The sequence below is a fragment of the Chrysemys picta genome, chromosome 25 (genome assembly GCF_011386835.1).
Source record: "Chrysemys picta bellii isolate R12L10 chromosome 25, ASM1138683v2, whole genome shotgun sequence".
NCBI classification, from domain to species: domain Eukaryota; kingdom Metazoa; phylum Chordata; order Testudines; family Emydidae; genus Chrysemys; species Chrysemys picta.
The window spans coordinates 8,343,513-8,365,188 of NC_088815.1; the positions used below are offsets into that span (position 1 = coordinate 8,343,513).

At 49.8% G+C, this 21,676-nt stretch overlaps 1 protein-coding gene across 2 annotated transcripts; it reads right to left on the reverse strand.

The window, feature by feature from the left end:
* Nucleotides 1-520: 520 nt before the first annotated feature.
* On the reverse strand, nt 521-21,007 carry MAP2K2 (mitogen-activated protein kinase kinase 2). Of its 2 annotated transcripts, XM_065578398.1 has the most exons (11): nt 20,783-21,007; nt 18,910-19,120; nt 15,795-15,941; nt 14,974-15,051; nt 14,121-14,172; nt 13,890-14,014; nt 11,441-11,654; nt 10,302-10,366; nt 9,261-9,322; nt 7,488-7,533; nt 521-5,325 (listed from the first exon to the last, which is right to left on the reverse strand). In XM_065578398.1, exons 1-11 carry the CDS (start codon nt 20,866-20,868, stop codon nt 5,215-5,217), a joined length of 1,197 nt encoding a protein of 398 aa, XP_065434470.1. In that variant the 5' UTR covers nt 20,869-21,007; the 3' UTR covers nt 521-5,214. The 2 variants fall into 2 exon arrangements, with proteins under 2 accessions (XP_065434470.1, XP_042697414.2); XM_042841480.2 differs by lacking the exon at nt 20,783-21,007 and having other exon boundaries at nt 18,910-19,302.
* Between the last annotated feature and the right edge of the window lie 669 nt (nt 21,008-21,676).

Here is a 21,676-nt window from a genome sequence, read left to right on the forward strand (position 1 = left end):
AAGGGGTAAACAACACTTCCCTATTCACTTTCTCCACCCCATTCATGATTTTATAAACCTCTATCATATCCCTCACCCTCCATCATCTCTTATCTCCGATGAACAGGCCCATTTTTTTTAATCTCTTTGTCTAGAAGCTGTTCCTCATCCCTGTATAATTTTTGTTGGCCTTCTTTGTACCTTTTCCAATTCTAATATCTCTTTTGAGATGGGGCGACCACAGCTGCACGCAGTATTCCAGATGTGGGCATACCATGGATTTATATAGTGGCATTATGATATTTTTTGTCTTATTATCTATCCCTTTCCTAGTGGTTCATAACATTGTTAGCTTTTTTGACTGCCGCTGCACCTTGAACAGATATTTTCAGAGACTATCCACAATGCCTCCAAGATCTCTTTCTTGAGTGGAAATCGCTAATTTAGACCCACCATTTTTTATGAAGGTCAAAATTCATGTTTCAGTTTAAAAATTCATGTTTAAAAACCACCTGTGATGAAATTAAAGAGGAAAAGGGCCTTTTAATGTAAAGTGCCATTTATTTATTTTTTTTCCATGATGAAAATAGTTAAAAAAAATTGCACCAACAAAACGCTCAATACACTTTCCCCTTCACCTCCAAAACCAAGCGCAAAAGCAAAACAAAAATATCCTAAAGCTTTCGAATCGTAGACCTCCCTACCATTTTTTAGTTAAATTAGAGGCAAAAAAGATACACCCCCCCCCACCCCAGAGCCTCATGGTTCATATACATGACCAAAAAACAGTACATAGTCATTCAGAGCACATGATCTCACCATTGCAATTAGATTTTTTTTTTTAATTAACCCAAACACTTTGTATAATACATTCAATCCTCAAGAGTTACCAGATTTGATGGAATATAAGTGCACTCTAGGAAAAAAAAAATTAATGGGTTGTTGGAAAACATACAACTGCCACTCAGGAATGATGCTTCAGATTCTAGCTCTCAAATCTTTGCTAGCTCTCCAGTCTTCCCTCGGGCTATTAAACTCTACCCATTTTCTTCCTGCGATATAAATATTACGGGACACTGTGGCAAATGGACGGAGAGAGGCATATTAGAGTGAAATCTGAAGCCTGCAGCATAAGTTTTGGTTTGGAGCAGCAGTGGAACCTGTCTCCCCTTCTTCTGGACATCAGGAGATGGTAAAAGCTTGGCAGACGTTCCCCCGAATGGAGTGAGAGATCCACATTCTTCCAGCTCTCTCAGCTGCGTCTCTGCATTAGTGTCCTATTCGTCTGATTAACTAGAACCCAGGCATGAGAGCACCTGATAATCTGATCAAATAGGGTAACTCGGGGGTAAAAATAAAGGCCTTCAAAAATGTAAAAATGACATCAGTGCTTGAGCCACTGGTACTATTTGAAAAAATAAGCACAATCCACTATATTTGTGTGTGTGTGTGTGTGTGTGTGTGTGTTGTTTTAAACACCCAGCATATCTGAACCACAATCAGCAGCATGAAATGCATCTATGGGTAGGGAGGGAATCCCCCGCCCCCCCCCCCCGTTAAATTATTACACTGTCGACATGCTAGTTGAAAGACTTTACTCAACACTGGCTGGCATCTTGCCCTTCATCAAGGGGGTGAAACCGACACCATACAGACACGGCAAGTGCTTCATGAGTGATCAGGTTCCGCCCGACACCCTTTCCTTTTCAGGTACATTCGATACATTACCCAGTGGAACGCGGTTACAGGAAAAGAATGTATGGGTTTTGGGGGAGGGGCACGGATATGTCTGCTGCCTACCCAATAACGGGACTGTCCCTTAGAAAGCAGCGGTAGCCAAGCTTTCCAAGCCTCACAAATCACGCCCCCTCACAAATCATGCCCCCTCTTCCCCCCTCCCCCGAATTTACAGGTTCACAATTGACCTTCGCAGCCACCGAGGGCTGGTTCAGGTTGTTCCTTAAACAGTAGCACAAGAATGCTAGGGCTGAGGACGCAGACAGCCTCTGCCCGTTAAGCCAAGACATCGTGCCTTAAGAGACCCGACAAAGACAAGATTTCTAGACTCTAGCCAAATGGAACTCGCACATCACACCCTCCCAAAGCCAAGAGGGCAAGGGAATGAGTCATTCCTATGGCTTGTATTTCTACAGCAGGCAGGAAAAGAAAGGGTATATTTAAAAAAAAAAAAAAAAGCATAAAAGGCTCTTTGAAGAGACCCTGTCCATGTGATCCATGCAGGCTATCTTCCCACCTCATGAGACTCAACCGTTACCACAGATCAAGGCCCTTCCTTGCTCCCGTAACGGCAAGGTACGTACCTATCATTCCCTAAACTAGAGAGGTAGCTTGAGAGAAGCAAGATTCCACCAAAGGTGAGCAGGCCCTTCTGGTTAACCATTGTTTAACCTCTTATTCCTTTCCCTCAAGGAAATGAAGAACCGGATCCCCCCTGAGAAAGAGGAGATAATACACTTGGCAAATTCCATACACACTACTGCCGGTCACACAAAGCAAGCGAGTACAGTCCCAAAAGAGGCTTTCTCAGACTTCGTGTCTGGATCAGCAGAGCAAACAGCTACCTCAGTTAGCCACTTTCACTTCGCCATCCGGGTCTCCCTGCCCAGAAAAACGTTTCTGAGAACCAGGCAGCTCACGGGAAAAGGCAGAAAGCAAGATCCGCTTGCCCAAGGCAGTGGGGTCGGGGCAAGACTCTACTCCTAGCTCGGCAGCAGAAAAGAGAGCGTACGACTGGTGTCCCCCTTCTAGGGAAGCATGATGGAGATCTTCATGGTTCAGAGGTTGCCAGCAGGACTGTCGTTAGATGAAGCACGTTTGGAGTTACCACCCCACCTATCACAATTATGGATTTGTACTGGCCTTCGGCGGGGAACGCCGAGCAATGGGGGAAGCGGTCATAACTCGAAGTAGCAGAGCTTCCCCAATGGAAGAGGCTAAAACTGGACAGGACTCCTAACTACCGGAGCTGAAGACGGAGGGGGCCTGGGAAAGGTACTGCAATGGTGCAGGCAGCTCTGTGTAACAGTTCAGCCACCGTGCGATGGCATCCTTACCTATCAGAAGAGCGAAGAGACGTGCACCATGTCTGGGTGGCCTTGACAGGTCTTTCCCCTACCCAAGGAGCATGTGCCATCAAACTGGCAGGGGGGAGATTTTGCCCAGGCAAAGAGGACAGCCTAAGACACCCAGCTCCCATTAATGCCAATAGGAATTAGGCACCTAATGGTCCTTGGGGAAGTGTCCCCCAGAGACTTGATTGCTTTTGGCTAGTTACGTCACAAAACTAGTTCCGATGTGTGGTTTCATTCCTCCAGTGGCCTTGTACAGCATCTCGCCAGCTGGTCATAAGATGGCTGGAGTCACAGCTACCTCGCCCTGGTCTTCTGCCTTACGTGGTTGTCTAAAGGCTGCCGGTTGAATGTGCAGTTATACAGTTAAAAACCAGCCACTCTAACACAGTGAGGCCAAGCAGGGGAGGGGAGGGAAGAGAATGAACTTAGAAAGACTAGGTATATTCCGGGGGAGATCACAGGTTTGAAACACTCTGGTAGGAGCTGGGGGTGGGGGGAAAACATCAGTGCTGGAGGAAAAACAAAACAATCCTGACCACTAGCAGGCAGCGTGGAGACCCTTTCAAACAGGTAAAGAACCCTGGGTGGAAATCTGCTGTTTGGCATCCTGTAGGATTTGAGGCATCTCACCCATCCTCTCCCTGCCTCTCCAAAGAAAGTTTCTAAAAACGCTTGCATCTGCCACAGCCCTCATGGGAGATGGGTCTCACTGGACTGTGGAGCAGCACAGAAAACGTGCAAAGGATCAGCTACACCACAAGAGCCTTTGGCGTTTGCACCACACTCCTGGATGGCTGCTAGATCAGCCTGGTCAGTGCTGTGAGTAGATCCGAAGGAAGATCAGGACTTTTCTTCCCTGGGCCAGTCGCTAGGGATTCAATTCCCAACACAGCATCTCTGACTGGCGGCAGAACGCGCTGGATCTGCAGAGAAATGCCCGCTTTCCCTTTGTATCGCCAACTGTCGGGTGTCTTCCCTTCAGAGTGTGGCGGGGCAGTTGGGCAGTAATGCTGCTGCAGTCGCTGGAGGGTACTGTCTCCTCCATCACAATTCTGGGAGGCCCACGCTTACCACAAAAAGCTTCTTGCCCTGACCGTCACATTGACCGGAAGAATAGCCAGTATTGCCCTGCAGTCTGTTATTAACTGGCTCAGACGCCTTTCCCTTTCTTAGCAGGCTAACCGCCCAATGTGGCGACTTATAGCCCAAGACGATCACCGAACACGCAGTGCGTGCCTGGAACATACTAAAAAACCCCACGTTTTAAAAGCAGAAACTTTTCCTCGCTACACCTGGAAGATCAGCAGGGAAGGAAGTTGGGCTACTAGAAATCAACTTTCCAACGCACAGTAATGCAAAAGGACCTCAAAGCTACATGAAGAAAAACAGGATTCCCTAGTCAGTCCTTTCTCCATCTTCTGGGTTAGGGCAGAGCCCTGGCTGGACACAAAGAGGAACAGGACAAGGGGAGCTAAGAAAGGCTTCCCTGTTAAGGAAACGTGGGAGAGAATTTAGTTGCCACTCCTCTTTCCCCAACTAGGCTAAAAATATTACCCACGAACCATCTCTTTGTTCTCGCAGTACCCCTGCTCATTTCCCCAAGCAAGCTCAAGGAATCTACTAGTCTCAACACCTTCACTTCCCCTTCTTGCTCTCTGCCAACACATATGCAAGAGCTGTACCATCTGGCAACTGTCCCTGCCCTCACCCCAGCCATTCCGCATTGATAGGTTTCTCTGTGTCCAGTGCTACAACTTTCGACACTAGCCATTTTCAAGCCCACACCAAAAGGAAGTGTACAAAGCATGTGATCTCCCCCCCCCCCCCCCCCGCACACACACCATATTTTTTTAACCCAAGGGAACAGGTTTCAAAAGAGACAACATAAGCAGCAGCACATTTCCCAAATGTCAGAAACGTCAAAGACTGAGCCGCGCTTGAACGCAGGCATGAAAAAACAAAACAAAGAAAGCAAGCCCGTTTCTGCACGTTTGTTGGATGATGGGTATTTCCCAAAATGATGGTGCTTCGCCGTTTTGGGAAGGGGATGGGGGGGGAAGGAGGGCGGTTCTGTCTTCTACTGAAGGGCAGGAAACGGTGGCAGACAGGCAGATGTATGGACACAAGGCAGTTTGCTTTGCCGTCACATGGCGGTGCGGGTGGGAGTGCTGGGCTGGTTTAACCGCAGCGTTTTACATAGCCAGCCTGCAAAATCCACCTCTTCCACTTCAGAGCGCTTGATAAAGGCGTGATTCTGAAAGGGGAAAAGAGAGAGTAAAGCACATGCATCGCTTTAGTCTAGCACAGCTCACAGGACACTCCGTACTTCCCTACCACAAAGTCCTCGCTCGGTCTACACTACACACTTACTTCGGTATAACAACATTGCTCAGGGGTGTGAAAAAATCCACAACCCTGAGTGACAGTTATACCAACCGTAACCCCCCGTGTAGGCAGCGCTATGTCCTGGGAGAGCTTCTCTGGCTGACGTAGCTACTGCCTCTCGGAGGGGGAGTTATTAATCCGAAGGGAGAGCGCTCTCCTGTTGGCTTAGGACTTATCTCCACTTACCGGGGATTCATGTGCGGCGACTGATCCACCGGGAGGGGGGGGGGGGCAATTTAGTGGGTCTAGTGAAGACCCACTAAATCGACTGCCGATCTCTCTCCCGCCTCTCCGGTACTCCACCGGAACGACAAGCATAAGGTAAGTCGACCCCGGCGGTGCAAATGCTGCAAAAGTCGACCTAAGCTACATCAACTCCAGCTACGTTATTCACGTAGCTGGAGTTATTCACGTAGCTGGAGTTGCGTAACTTAGGTCGACCTAGCCCCGTAGTGTAGACCTGCCTCAGAGCGTCTTCTCCAGACGCATTAAAACGCTGCAGCTGTGCGGATGTCAATTTGGCGGGCAGCGCTGCCTCCCGAAATCAGTGTAGGAGGGTCACTCAGATCAGACAAGGGACAGCGGCACCCAAGGTCAGGATTCTGGAGCAATTACCTAACCTGAGACGGCAGGTGCACTTGGCTAGCTGCAGCCAGCCCCTCTCAGGTCTAATGCTGCCATCTGAGAGCCAGCGCTGATGTAACAAGGGCTCCCCCGGCAGTGCTTTACAGGACATGAATGGGAGGACGAAGGGCTGCCACAGGGTAATGGTGTCTGCTGCTGCCGCTATACTAGATAAAAGCCAGGAGATCTGTCTCCCCAAAGCAGTTCTAACCCAGTGACGGGGTCTATATCACCCAATGACTCATCATGTTGCTAATGGTTTGGTCTGACAGACGCTTGTGCTGCAGTGACAGCTTCTTGCTGGAGTCATGCTGTACTGCCAGCACTGTTCTGATGGAGCTGGAGGACCGGCTCGTTCTGTTCTCCAGCCAACAAACCCAGCTTTTTAGATAGATGACCAACTAGCTGTTATTTTCAAGTGTGGGGCTGGGTTTTTTTTGGTTTTCAGACAGTTTATCAGTAGGGGAGGGGATGACAGCCATACTGCTATCTAATTGGCTGATGCACTGCATAGGATAGAATGAACAGACACTGGCGACAGTCCCAGTGAACAAGAAAACGCATGCATCCCCACTGTGGCCCAGCTGGCAAGCCTCGTGGGAGGACACCTAGCATGGGGAGCTGGGGGGGGAGGGTATGCAGCTCCAGGCGCACAGGCAGAGCGGTGTGTGATCTCAGAATTGGCTCAGCAAAACTCCAGAGCTGCAAATCATGTACTCCACCCCCCGGGGCGGGGAGCCTTAGATGCAGAACTGACCCAGAGCGGGCAGGATCTGAGGAGCCTGCACCCCAGACTTGGCTGTCACACTGGGAGACGGCATGTAAAGGATCTGCCACTCCACGGAACTGCCAGCCATTGCACCCGGAGGAGGGGGGAGGCAGGTGATGAAGCCCAGAGCACCAGCTCCAAGAGGTATTGGGGGGAGGGGGCACAGTCTCCCCATCCCAGGCCACAGCAGCTGAGGAAACCAGTGCGCAGTGGGGAGAGGATCTGGACCTTACCAGGGAAAATTGCTCTCCCAAACCGCCTGGGAAGACATGGAAATTTCTCTGACAGAAACTACTGTTTTCCTTCCCAAAGACTTCTCTGAGGAATCATGTTAGGAAGGCCGGGTGCCTGCCCTGGGCTTGGTTAGCAGGATGGGCTGCAGGACCTACGTGTATTGGGCCCGGTTCTGGAAGACTGTAAATGCCATCAATCTGACTGGCATTTTCCTGCAGCTTTTCCCTCACCTCCCACTCAGTTCATCCTTAATGTCGCCTTGGAGCTTCCAGTGTCTCAAGAGGAGGAAACCACATCCAATAGCATCCGCTTCTGGGAAAGGAATGGAGGAAAATCCCGCCCACAATGCAAGCCCGAGGCCCGAGCTGCCCCCAGTACAAAACAACTTGCAGCTCCCCACTCACCATCAGCATCTTCAGATCTGCCCGTTCTGCTGGATTTTTAATTAAGCTGAGAACAGAAGAAAAGGAAGGAAAGCTCTGTCAGACCCCTCTTGTGAAAAGCTCCTTATTTGGCCAGGCAGGCTACCCAGTCAGGTGTCTGGTTTATTTGGAAGCCAGAGAATCTTAGACCTGGTCACTTCTATCACAACTCTAAAAGTGGCTTTGTGGACCCACTGCTGAGGGACACTCTCCAAGTCTATCCTAGCAGATTCCTGGAGAGCAGGACTCCCTTGAACAGTCAGACCTTAATATCAGGTCTATCCAGGTTCTCATGCCATACCGCAGTATCCATGCACTTACCAAAACCTGCAGCAGGCTTAGGAGATAAGCATCATAGAAAAACTTCGGGGAAACCTGATTCTCAAGGAAGAGTCTAGCAGAGGCTGCTGCTAAACCACTCCCACCCTCATTTGAAAATAAAGATGAGAGCGTAAGTTTCCAGCAGTGACCAGCCATTTTAGGAGCCCAGCTCTGAAACACCAGAAAGACACCTTATTTTGAGATGGAGCTGCTGTTCTACATTTCTGAAAATCAGGCTTCTTCGAGGAGTTTCAAGTTGGGCACCCCAAAATTGAGGCTCTCAAAGTCATTAGTCACCGTGGAAAATTTAGGCCTAGAAAGCTGCAAAAGATCAACCCATATCTGAGACGGCAGTGCATCCATGAACCAAAGCAAAGCGGGCGGGTCTCAGTTCAGGCCCACAAGTCATGCTGCTGCCTCATTAGGTGTATCTAATATGGGGGCCGACAGCATCCATTAATGTTGAAAATTGGCACTGTAACGTCTAAATACAACCAACCCCTCCTTCCCAAGTACACAGTCTACATTAATGACAGGCTCTTCTGAACATGACTCGTAAGCAGAGGTAGCTGAGCTGGCAGTGTCATCAGAGCATGAAGCCCCAAACTGAAGAAAAACAATCCCTTCTAAGGCTAGGTCTACACTGCGGGGTGGGGGGGTGGGGGTGTCGACCTAAGATACGCAAGTTGCGTATTTTAGGTCGACTTACCTGGCTGTGTGGACAGCGGCAAGTCGACCGCTGCCGCACCGCCGTCGACTCCGCTTCCGCCTCTTGCCACGGTGGAGTTCCGGAGTCGACGGCAGAGCCATTGGGGATCGATTTTATCGCGTCTTCACTAGACGCGATAAGTCGATCCCCAATAGATCGACTGCTACCCGCCAATCCGGCGGGTAGTGAAGACGTGCCCTGAGTGAGGAGACGGGCAAGAGATTAAGAGAGAAGGTCTCATGCGCCTAGAAAACATTCTAGGCAAGCTTCCTCTGGGTGAGTGTTTGGAAGGATACCACATCATGGAGAAGGCTGCCAATAAACCAGCATGGGCTGCTGAGTTTATCTAGGCATCCACCAAAAGGCTTATAATAAATACAAAGACAGACTGGAGGACTGGATGACTCAAGTGACCAACCCACACTGGTAGCAACTCCAAGCCATTACCCAGCAGCCATTTTTGTAGCCTATACGAAATGGGCCGGTGGTCTTAGTAGAACAAGCGCCCATTTAAGAGCTCACAGGGATCACAGATTGAATGGATCACAAGGACTGACTGACGGTGGTCCCTCCAGGTCAGAGTGGAGGCACGCTGGCAGGGGCACATGGGAAAACGTGTGCTGCCCCTGCCAGCCTTGTTATGGGATGGAAAGTTTCACTCTCTAGGGCTGCCGAACCAACCCCGTGCACAGCCTTTATGTTCACTTGTAGAAAGAGATCCTTACCATTTATTTACAAACTCCTGGAAGTCTTGTGTGAAAACTCCATTCGGCAGCTTAGGAGGAGGCTGGGAAAAGAAGAAGGGTTTTCTGCATCAATGGGTCAGGAAGAAGCAGTCACTGAAAACCTGCAGCCCGAAGACCTGACTGTTCATACGTTTTTCCCTTTAAACCTCAGAACCACTGCTTCCCTTTATAGCCAATAGCCTCCCATCAGTGCATATCTTCTGCCAGCTATACCATTCAAGGCGTCCGAAGGAAAGCCTTGCCCCCCACCCTAGGTAAAGCACTGCCCATTTGGCTAGGTGCACAGGGGAAGCAGAGCTGCCTACTTTTGAAGCATTAGGCATTAGTCGCTGCCAAAAGGTTGGAGTTCAACATCCCAGATCAGTGTTCGGATAAGACACAGCAAATCCCACATACCTGAAACCCTACAGCAGATGGAACTAACTCAACAGGTACAACTGCGGTTAGGTAACAACTCATCATGTCACCTTACAGGGGAAGCTGTTCCTCCCACAGACTAGTCCTGCCTCCGTACTGGGATATGCTCACTTTAAGACCCCAGATTGTAATTTACCTTAAGGTTTTTCAAAAAGAGACCAGGCGTTCGCCCCAGGCTGAGAACACTGGGGTGATCTGGCTCCTGGCAGAGGGATTGTTTATCCTTCACAAGTCTATGGAGGAGTTTGTTCTAAATGGCTGATTACTGAACAAATAGTTCATTAACCCTCAGGGCTCCCCTTTCTACTCTTCTCACAGTTCCTTCAAAGATATTATAAGCCCTTGTCTGCAGGGTCTTATTCCAGAGCTAGAGGCAGTTTAGCGTTGTAGACTTTAATCCCAAGAGACAGGAAGAACAAGTGGGAGAGACGGGCTGGGATCCGATACAAATAGAGTGAGTAGGAGAGAAGGAGATTTTAGTGAAGCTTTCAGTTCTTGTTACCCCTTTAATTGATGAGCAAATGAGGATTTTCGATCTATTCCAAGTCCAGAGACTCCAACAAACAGAGGGAAAGGAGATGAAAGGTGATTTCAAATACCAACCTCATTAACAATATAGTCCAGCAGTTCGAAGATGGCCATCGCAGGCCGACTGTCCATTCCGTGGCCTGTGTAGTTAAGAGGACAAAGGCAGAGTAAGAAACTGCACAGGGACGGAGGTAACAGAACCTGCACAGTGGAATTCAGACTCTGATGGAAGCAAAAACAAGACAATGGGGATGGATTTTTTTAAAAGCCCGTTTTGAGCTTTATGGTTGATGCTACCAAATCACGGATCCATTTAATAGCTGGGAGCATTTGGGAAGCACAAGATCATAGAGCTTGGAGGGCTGGAAGTGGACCAAGAAGCCTTTTGCCTTTAGATCAGCAGTTCAAATCCAGCCACTCAATAATTACCATCTAATGGCTGTTCAGAGGCCTACACGAGATGAACTTGGTGGCCTCAGTCCAGCTCTCAAATACACCACAACTGGCACATATTTGGCCCCTTTGGGATCAGTCTAATCAGAGGCCAAGGAGCCAATGGGCTGCTGAAACTGAACTAGCCCTTACCCCAGGCCAGGACTCAGGCACGCTAGCAGGAAGCTGGCTCTGCCGATACAAATGCCGTACCTGACCTGTGGGTAACGGCACTAGCCTCTAGGGCTGTCGCTTCTCACCAACAAAGTTAGTCAGCAAAGCAATCTCACATTGCTAGAGATACCAATTTCCATTCAAGTTCTGCACAGTTAGGCCAAGATTTTCCAATGATTCTGTGGGCCCCCAACTTGACACTCCTTAAAGGGACCTGATTTTCAAAGCGCTAAACACCAGGCCCCTGAAAATCAGGCTCCTTTCAAAGTGCCTCAAGTTGAGCACCCCAAATCACTAGTCATTTTGGAACATCTTGGCCTTCATGCGTATGCTGCCTTTAGGGGAGACTGATTTTACACACGTATTCTGTAAAAACCAGAGAAGCAAGAGTGAGTGCTGGTTCTGCTTCCAGTGTTTGGGTATAGGCCAGTCTTCTGCAGAACAAGTTCCCATTAGAACCCTTATGTATTTGCCTCGCTTCCATTCCACGTCCAAACGCAGAGAAATGATGAAAGCCAATTAATGGTCCTGGATTGTTTCATACTTCTAACCCAGCCCCATAAACCAAAAAACCATCCCAGCAGACAGGTGTCAATTTCAGCCCCTACCACTGACAGGGCGCCCTGGGGGTCTGGGCCGCGGTGAGATGCTGTGAGGTTCTCCCTCTGCCCCATCGACCATGGGACGGCCAAATATCGCTTCCAGTTCCTTGGAGTCTGGTGGGGGGATTGGGTACCTTCCGATAGACAGCTCCACCAGGGAGAGACCCATGCTCCAGATGTCGGATTGAACTGAGTAATGAGTGCCCTGCAACCGCTCAGGCTGTAATGAAAAGTCACAGATGTGCCTCAGTAAAACTGTACTTCCCAACAGAAGAGAGGTCACCACATGGAAGAGACTCCATTGACTGGAAGTCATCTGTGGCTATGGCACATTACTGCAGAGAAATTCTGCCTCACCTGGAAGGATACAAAACACTCCCCACTAATTATACATTTCAATGAAATAGACATGACTCTCTCTCTTTCCCCCAGCCCCCGCCTCCCACACCTTCAGGCTAAAGTGGCTCTGGCTTAATGCAGTTTTTCTGTTTCGAGGCTGAAATGCTGCGGGGATAGGCTGTTTGGAAACTCACTCAGTCTTCTTTATAAACTAGAATCCTCTGAGGACCTGCCACTCTTGACACCAGCAGGAAACATTAATATGCTCAGAGGAAATATGGGCGGTGGGGGGGGATTTCTTCTACCTAGAAAGGTCATGTCCACAGAATGTGTAGTGCAGGTTTTATATACTTAAATGCTACTTGAGTGCCGCTCTTCTTTAAGTTCTGCTATGGCCAGAAGAGTGATTGACACCATGGGGTTATTTTCTCAGTGTATTCAGATCTACTTTACTCAGTATACATGTAAAAAAAAAACCAACAACCAAAAAAAAAAAACCCACCACACAACTGCCCCATACTACAAACTCCCAAATAGAATCTGAAAACCTAGCTGGGTTTTCTGCTCCTTACATCACCGCAGAACCAATAGGGGTCACAGCTGTTAGTAGAGATATGACTCAAAAAACACACAGAGCTGAGGGACTGAGAAAGAAGAGGACTTTTTTTTGTTTTGTTTTTTCAGTCTCTGTCCTAACTATAACTGCACTTGAAGAGGAACGGTGCCCAAAATACAAAGAAGTTCAGAGGGAAGGACACAAGTGCAGGCTGACAGCACCCCTAAGAATCCACGTCTTTGTTCCTAGCCGTCAGGCTGTGGAGATGCACATTATACGCCACCCCACTGAGGCAAACGAGCTAAGGACCAAGTGTCAGCACAGATTTAGAGTTTTGTAATTATACCGGTCAGTAAATCTCCTGCTGATGAAAGCAAAGGACGCTGGCTAGAATGGGAGTTGTGCAAGTTTTCACAGACATATAAGAGTCAATATGCAACAATTCCATTGCAGAAAGAGAAGTTACATTGCCCCCAGACTGTGTGGATAGAAAGAGAAAGCCCAACAGCATCTAATGATTAAAGGAACTTCAACTTAAGACATCTCACCTAAAAATAAAAATTAATGGAGATATCCCATCTCCTAGAACTGGAAGGGACCTTGAAAGGTCATCGAGTCCAGCCCCCTGCCTTCACTAGCAGGACCAAGTACTGATTTTGCCCCAGATCCCCAGGTGGCCCAGTCAAGGATTGAACTCACAACCCTGGGTTTAGCAGGCCAATGCTCAAACCACTGAGCTATCCCTCCCGTGACCTCTTCAGACCTCTGTCTGAAATTCTTCTACCTACTGCTACAAGTAACACCCGAGGTGACTGTCACTTCTCTTTTTCCAGTTCACGTGGGGCACTTGACACCCCATTGCCCTGCACCGTGTGGAATATCTGCATCAGTGTGAAGCGAATGGAACATGTTACCATTCTGGCTTTCACTTTGCAGCTGGTGTGAATGACTGCACAAGGCAATGGAGAATGAAGTGTTTTATGGAGTCCATTTCAGAGTTTTCACCGGAATAAGCCAATATCCCTTAGGTGACTTGGTTCTTTCCACGCAGAAACAAGAGCGGAGGGGGGGGGGGGGGGGGAGAAGTGGAGAGGAGCAAAACGACTTAGAAGTTCAAGTGCAACTCTAAGCCCACAAATATTGGCAGGGGAACTCAGGAGCACATATAGGACTTCAAACTACTTTTAATTCTTTTTTTAAACTGACCCGTTTTAAGGTTGACGGCATTCCTGTAAAAGGAGCATGTTTATGTAAGTGCACTTAGGTGTTCTTTGTACATCTAAAAAATAAATCAGGCTGGAGACAGAAGTGAAGTGAGGTCTTGATCTAGCCCTCAGTGATTTGTCCATATATTACAACTACCTCTCTGGCTGGCCAGGTTGCTAGTTTCGGCATAGAAGGGTGTAACAGCAGGATACTACAGGCCAGGCTAAGAGTGCCTGGCGGAGTTGTGAGTGATCCTGGACACGATGCTAACGCTCTGTCTGGTTCCCGAGAGTGGTAAATCCCTCTCCCTTGTAGAATACACCCAAAGGTTTGCATAAGAATAAAGGGGCTTACAGACATGTAGGATCGAGTCCCCACAAAGGAGTTTGCCATGGAGTCAATGAGCTGACCGCTAACCCCAAAGTCACATAGCTTTATCTCTCCCCGGGAATTGACCAGGATATTAGAAGGTTTCACATCTGAGAATAGAAGAGAGAGAGAGATAAATGTATGCGCAATGCTAGGTAAGAACAATCCAGATCTCTTGTTGTCATGAGAAGCTATTTTTAGGTTCTCCCCTCTCACCTCTGTGCATGATCTGATGCTTCTCTCTTAGATAGGCCAAACCTCGCAGAACCTAGAAGGAAACCAAAGGACAGAAAGAGGTAAAAGCTGGGAAGGAAAAGTCTTTCCCTTTGGAGAGAGAGATCCTGCACAGACTTAAGATGCTGTAATACTGCAACATCACCAGTAAAGCCTCCCTGTAGCAACTAAGGGCTTCAGCTTTAGGGAGTAACCGGCACACAGCCGAGCAAATGTTGGCTGCACTTTAGATCCACTCAGCTTAAGGAGATAAAACTTTCAGACAATTGAAAATCCCACAGTGTTAGATATGAAGTCACTGGTTCATTGGCTCGATGGAAGCTTTCCATGAGGCTCCTACACCAGTTTCTACCCTCCCAGCTGGGGCTGCAGTAAATGGTCTGAAATATACTAACTTCACAGCCCATACGGTTATTCTTTTGACTCCTAGTTGATGATACAATAACGATATACGGGGTGGAGAGAAAACCTTCGTTTGCAACTTGAATTAGTAGGTGTATCTACCAACAGGAGCTCCAGCTCCAAGGAAATAAGAGAGTCCTGGGGTACAGAATGGATTTCAGGAAGGGTTGGGAAACAAACCGGCAAAGGGTCAAGACTCAGACAGTGTTTGCTCCCAGTACACCCTGAGAGACAGTAACTTCTGATAAGACCAAATAGCAAGCGTGAAAAGTTGGGATGGGGGTGGCAGGTAATAGGCACCTGTATAAGACAAAGCCTCAAATACTGGGGCTGTCCCTATAAAATCAGGACATCTGGCCACCCTATTCTGAAAGCCTGAAGCCTCTCCTCTTCCCTTTGGGTTTTGAGTGAGCTCTGGGAGAGGGATACTCACCGCTATGCTGACTTTCCCCAAGATCTCCTCAGGAATCCTTTTGGCTTCTTTCAACACTTGATCCAGAGAGCCTCCATCCTAAATTCAGAGCAGAGAAGTTAACTGAGCACTAGCAGGAAAATAAAATAAGATAAACGGCCTGAAAAATGTTTTCCAACTCTAGGCTCTATATTTACATACCTATGAGGACTGGGCGGTGTAAACAGCATAACACATTTGGGTTCACTAGTCAGTAACACTAGATCAGACTGTTCACAGATTAAGGAAGATCTCTCTGGTAATCACCACAGATGGGTGTTCCGAGGATACGCCCATCTCTTGCTAAGCACTTCATGATTAAACTTTGCTATCATAGGAAATGCCATTTTAATGGCCTCGTCTAACATATTAATGTCACAGGCTTTCCGCACGGTTTCCCCTACACACTGTCAATGCAAAGGCAGTGCTGACTGCACCAATGTGGAGGGGATACAACACACCCTCCCCGCCAGATACAGCGGAAGACGCACATTGCAGTTCAGTGAATTCTGTTCAGTGGAGGGTTTGCAACATTTCCTCTTGGCTGGACCCCAAAACCACCACTTCCGCTTTCCAGAAAGTCAATTTCTCTGTATTTTAGCTGCCCATGTAGGGCTGTGTTGCTCCTAGACAGAGTTTGATGTCCCAGCTCCACCACCCATGCACTGAGCAACAAGCCTTTTGCTGTCAGAAAAACCTCTAGCATCACTTACTCCTTTGCATCTACAACCCAGAGGGATCTGCCCAGCATACAGCACTGGAGAGCAGCAGCAGCTGCTTAAAAGGAGGGAGTTTAGGCTCACCATATGCTCCATGCAGATGCTGATCTCCCCATCGCTGTAGAACGCTCCATAGAAACCCACAATGTACGGAGAGTTACACTCGTGCAGGACCTGCAGCTCTCGGATAATTTGATTACGAATGGCGGGTTTAATTTCTAAATGAATCAGCTGCAAAGAGAGAAAAATCAAACAACAGAATCAAGGAGCAGCTACGAGAACATACAGATGTAGCCTGGAAGTAAGGGAAGGGAGAAGCGGAAGAGGGGTTTGAAAGAGCTCCACTTTGTCCTGTGCTGGTGACAGCTGGTCGCCCTATAGTTACCACTCTAAGCGGTGAGACTTTCTGGACAACTACTCTTGATTTCTGCATGCTGCACAGAATGCAACGGAGCACACTAGTCACCCCCCGGCTGACAATACAGGGTACAGGGCAGAAAACCAATGTAGCAAACTGGGTGCAGAGACGACACCCAACATAGTAAACGTTTATCACAAAAAAAGTCATCTCTACAGGCACTGTAAAGGGTGTTTGAATACCAAAGAAACCAGAGAAGAACTAAAACATGGTCACTAAGAGGGAGTTGTTTGAAAGTTGACGAGCAGCTGAATTATTCCTTGGGCTCCATGTAGGACCAGTTTATCGATGTGCAAGGAATACCTCGCAGGAAGGGAAGCTGCAGCCGCTAGAAAAAGCAAGTAATTCTCAAACAGTGATCACCATTACACGCTTCAGAGTCTCCTGGGACTTCGATCATTCTACATGGGGAGACAGGGAAGGTTTGGACCAACAACGTACAGCCCTATGTTTGACCATGCTCAAAATCTCAAACCAGGCTCTGAACACAGGTTTCCATCAGTTTTCACACACACAGCATCCCGCTGACGCCCTTCCAGCTCCAGTACTCCCAAGCTAGATGCTAATGTGGAAGGCTTTACAGATACTGCTTTCCAGGGGAAGCCAGTCAGTGGGACATATTTGCTCATCAGACCCATAGAATTTTACCTGTTGCTTTTAAAATTCATCCCTATAAGACAAGAGACCGGAGTTTCAAGTTAAGTCACACTGTGGATTTGAACAACCGTCAGAAATCTTACGTGTTCTCTCGCGGAAGGCTAGCCATTTTTCTGACAGGCGGGTAAATTATTTATTTCCATTATTAGGCATCATTAGGTGGATGAACAAATTGTGTGTCTGGGACAGTACGTTTTCGTGACAAATTCACAAGGCTCTTCACAGAACTATTCTAGCATTAACAAAGATATTAAGTTGGAGGTTGAGAAAGGACGTCTCAAGGCACAAGGATGTCTGGGACTTTATTGCTGCGTATGATCTAATTCACAGCGAGTGGCAAACAGTCCAGGAACCACTTTAACTGACCTGTCCTCTGCTAGCAAAGTGCACTTCTTTCTGCAGGTTAAGCCACACATTTTCTCTCCTTGTTAGCTACACCTTGCCCCTGAAAACTGTATAACTTTCCCACAAACCTCATCCAATTTAGTCGAGTTGATTAAGAGCTGCTCTAATGGAAAGATAAAGCATGAACGTGCTCTAAACAGTACATAGGATTTGACATAGTACAACTCATGTTCCATGGCCTAATAGAATCATAGAATATCAGGGTAGGAAGGGACCTCAGGAGGTCATGTAGTCCAACCCCCTGCTCAAAGCAGGACCAATTCCCAACTAAATCATCCCAGCCAGGGCTTCGTCAAGCCGGGCCTTAAAAACCTCCGAGGTGGAGGAGACTCCACCACCTCCCTAGGTAACGCATTCCAGTGCTTCACCACCCTCCACAGTGTTTCCTAATATCCAAACTAGACCTCCCCCACTGCAACTTGAGACCATTGCTCCTTGTTCTGTCATCTGCCACCATTGAGAACAGCCGAGCTCCATCCTCTTTGGAACCCCGCTTCAGGTAGTTGAAGGCTGCTATCAAATCCCCCCTCATTCTTCTCTTCTGGAGACTAAACAATCCCAGTTCCCTCAGCCTCTCCTTATAAGTCATGTGCTCCAGACCCCTAATCATTTTTGTTGCCCTCCGCTGGACTCTTTCCAATTTTTCCACATCCTTCTTGTAGTGTGGGGCCCAAAACTGGACACAGTACTCCAGATGAGGCCTCACCAATGTCGAATAAAGGGGAACGATCACGTTCCTCGATCTGCTGGCAATGCCCCTACTTATACAGACCAAAATGCCGTTAGCCTTCTTGGCAACAAGAGCACACTGTTGACTCAAATCCAGCTTCTCGTCCACTGTGACCCCTAGGTCCTTTTCTGCAGAACTGCTACCTAACCATTCGGTCCCTAGTCTGTAGCAGTGCATGGGATTCTTCCGTCCTAAGTGCAGGACTCTGCACTTGTCCTTGTTGAACCTCATCAGGTTTTTTTTGGCCCAATCCTCTAATTTGTCTAGGTCCCTCTGTATCCGATCCCTACCCTCTAGTGTATCTACCATGCCTCCTAGTTTAGTGTCATCTGCAAACTTGCTGAGAGTGCAGTCCACACCATCTTCCAGATCATTAATAAAGATATTAAACAAAACTGGCCCCAAGACCGACCCTTGGGGCACTCCGCTTGAAACCGGCTGCCAACTAGACATGGAGAAGAAGACACTGAAGAAGGGGACAGAAGATTTCTCAGAGAATTAATTATGGAAGAAACTCATCTTTGTGCCACTGTATCAAATCCAGCTCAGGTCAACAGTGGCAGAAAGTCAGGATCAACTGACGACTGGTGGATCATGCATAACAAGTTTGAGGAACCTCAATCCATTTGCTAGTGTCCACATCACAAGAGCCACCATTGCTGGTAGTTTCAGCAGAAAGGACAAGGAGACTAAACTCTCTTCTCACCCCAAGGGGGGATGCTCCAGGTCAGGGTTGAAGCACAGAGAAAAGAACACTGCTGCTGCCGGGGCAATACCTGTTCTAAGGATACCAAGGAGACTTGGTCTCCAGGGCCCATAACCAGGCACCCTTTACCAGTATGGAATTCATTTAAGGAAGCAGAAGGGTTAGGATAGGCAAAGTTCTGCTTGTCTAACAGGGTTTTCTGCTATTACAACCTCTCTCCTGCGTGGCACAATAGGCCAACACAAGCACAAGAAGGACAATTCACTTGCCACCTCTCTTTTACCTTTCGTGCCATAATGAGTCCTGAGGGTTTGTGCTGTACTTTGGTGACCACCCCACCGTTGCCAGCTCCCAGCTCGGAGATCCTCTCAAAGTCGTCATCCTTCAGCTCCCCAACCTTGGCTTTCTGGGTGAGGAAAGCCTCTAGCCTCTTCTTTTGCTGCTCATCCAATTCCAATTCTTCCAGCTTCTTCTGAAGATCTACCAGGTTTGCCCTGAAGAGAAACAGGGAGGAGCAGAACAAACTGTTAGAGCCGGTTAGGTCTCTGCTAAAGACAGAGAATTTGACGTCCCTTCCTCCAGAGGAGATGGCAAAACTGGAACTCTGTCTGTTTGCTAGGTACACAAAGAGCCAAAAGGCCCAGCATAATACAAGTCCCATACATAGTTTATGTTGGATCCCTTCAGCACTGCCGGTAGGGAGAAGGCAGCTAAGAGGAAAGCCTTCTCCAAAGCTATGTGTATTCAGATTCAAATCTTGATATGGCAGTAAGATAAACAAATGACGCCTTATTACAAAGGCACGAACCCTGGAATGTTACTGATAGGGAATTGCCATATTGGAGATAAATGATGCAACATCTTCCCAGAAGCACAGATCCCTTACAGAGATGCATTTTTTTTTTTTTTTTTTTTTTTTACAATCAGCCATTTAAGCAAAACCAGGGGGAATCATTAAAACCTTAAAGGCGCTCCAGCAGCAGTGCTGCTCACTGCCGGGAAAGGAGCAAACTGTGCCAGCAGCCGCTCCCCTTTCTGAATCCAGGGATACATCTAGGCAGTCCACTAAGTAACATGAGAGGGACTTTCCATGAAGTCATGCAAATCCCCCAGCTTAAAACACTACACCCCTCACCATCCTGCCCAAACACGATGCCTATCTATTATCCATGCACAATGGGGCATTTATGCTCTGACGCCATCTGCCTTTTGGTGCTCCTGTTGGGATATCTTTGGTCAGGAGAAGACTGGACTGTCACTGTGATAGGCCCAACAGTGTGGAGCTATTTCCCCTTTGAAATTCATCCCAGCCCTTTAATCCACAATTTTAATCCACCACCCTAAAACGTCTTTTTTTCAGCGGGTGCTTTTTACGATCACCTGCCAACCCTCACACCTAGAGCCCACCCCCTCTTCCCTGGCAATAGCACCCCATCCCCCCAGCTTTGTTTCACAGGTAAATGTTTACGGTGAAGAACTGGGCAGAGCTCCAAGCACTTAGGACAGGTGACTCTTTACAGGTACTCCCCGTAAACTATACAGCCCTCATCATCTCTGAGCCCCCCTTCTCTCTCCAATCCACCCCCCCCAGCACAACTGTCCCAACATCCCCTGTACCCCCAGCGTCACCTCTCTCCCCCCACGCCCACGACACCAGCCAGTGTGAGAGGCCCAGCTAGGTGCCTTTGTCTCGGGCCCTGGGGCCTCCCGTCCTAACCCCGGCCACCTCCCTGCCCTTCCCTTGGCCCCCTGGGGGCGACCCCTCTCATCACCCCATTTCCACTGGAGCTCCTGCCCCCACCCCCGCCGTTCCCTCCGGGGGGGCACCTCCTGCCCCGGCTCCCCCCCATGCCCCCAGCCCCACAGAGCCCCACTCACAGTTCCCAGCCCCCCACTCTGGGCTCCCCCCACCTCCCCAACCCCCCACTCTGGGCTCCCCCCACCTCCCCAACCCCCCACTCTGGGCTCCCCCCACCTCCCCCGCCCCCCACTCTGGGCTCCCCTGCCCCAGACTCCCCCCAGGCCAGGCTCCCCCTCCCCAGCCCCCCACTCTGGGCTCCCACCCCCCACTCTGGGCTCCCCAACCCCCACCTCCCCAGCCCCCCACTCTGGCCTCCCACCCCGGCCCCCCTTCGCCCCCCCGCCCCCGCACTCACTCGGAGGAGCCGTCCGGGCTCGGGCCCTCGGCGATGGTCGGGGTGATTGTCAGGGCCGGCAGCACCGGCTTCCTCTTGGCCGGCATGGCCGGGCCGGGGCCTCCCTCCTGTCCCGCGGAGCCTAGCGGGGGCCCCGCCGCATGGCCCGGCCCGGGGCCGCCCTACCCCCCGCGGGGCTCGGCGAGCCGCGCTACGCGAGGCCGGGGCTTTGCGGCCTGGCCGGGGAGGGGGCAGCGGAGGCCGGAGGGAGTCAGTGCGCGGGGCCGGGCTGCATCGCAGGCGGGGCCGCACCGGAGCGAGCCAGGCGGGGAGGGGCGGGCACTCCCGGCAGGGGAGGGGGGGGGGCCGCGGGAGTCTCGCGAGAGCGCGCTCCCGGCTGCGAGGCGCGGCCCCGGCCAAGGCAGCGCTCGCCGCGTGCGCGCCAGCGGGGACGCGCAGGGAGAGGGATGGAAAGCGGGGAGGGGAAGGAGAGATGGGGTGGGTGTAGGGTGGGGGATGGAGGGATGAGGGGATGGGGCAGAGGGGTTGGGGTAGGGAGGGGGATGGAGGGATGACGGGGGAAGGGGAGATGGGGTGGGGGTAGGGTGGGGGATGGAGGGATGAGGGGATGGGGTAGGGGGTGAAGGGATGAGGGGGGAAGGAGGAGGGATAGGGTGGAGGGATAAGGGGATGGAGTAAGGTGGGAGGGATGATGGGGCTGAGGGTCGAGGGATGAGATGGTGAGGGATGGGGTGGAGTGGAGGGATGAGGGGATGGGGTAGAGGGGTGGGGGTAGGGAGGGGGATGGAAGGATGAGGGGGGAAGGAGAGATGGGGTGGGGTAGGGTGGAGGATGGAGGGGGGAGGGGGGAAGGAGGGATGGGGTGGGGGTAGAGTGGGGGATGGAGGGATGAGG

Excerpts from the sequence above, each read along its gene's own strand:
- MAP2K2 (XM_042841480.2), bottom strand. The coding sequence starts at position 19,287 with ATGGGACTTGTATTATGCTGGGCCTTTTGGCTCTTTGTGTACCTAGCA. Across the intron at positions 9,323-10,301 it reads TGGACTATATTGTTAATGAG|CCTCCTCCTAAGCTGCCGAA; the intron begins GTTGGTATTTGA and ends TTCTTTTCCCAG. Across the intron at positions 7,534-9,260 it reads CAGGAGTTTGTAAATAAATG|CTTAATTAAAAATCCAGCAG; the intron begins GTAAGGATCTCT and ends TTCTGTTCTCAG.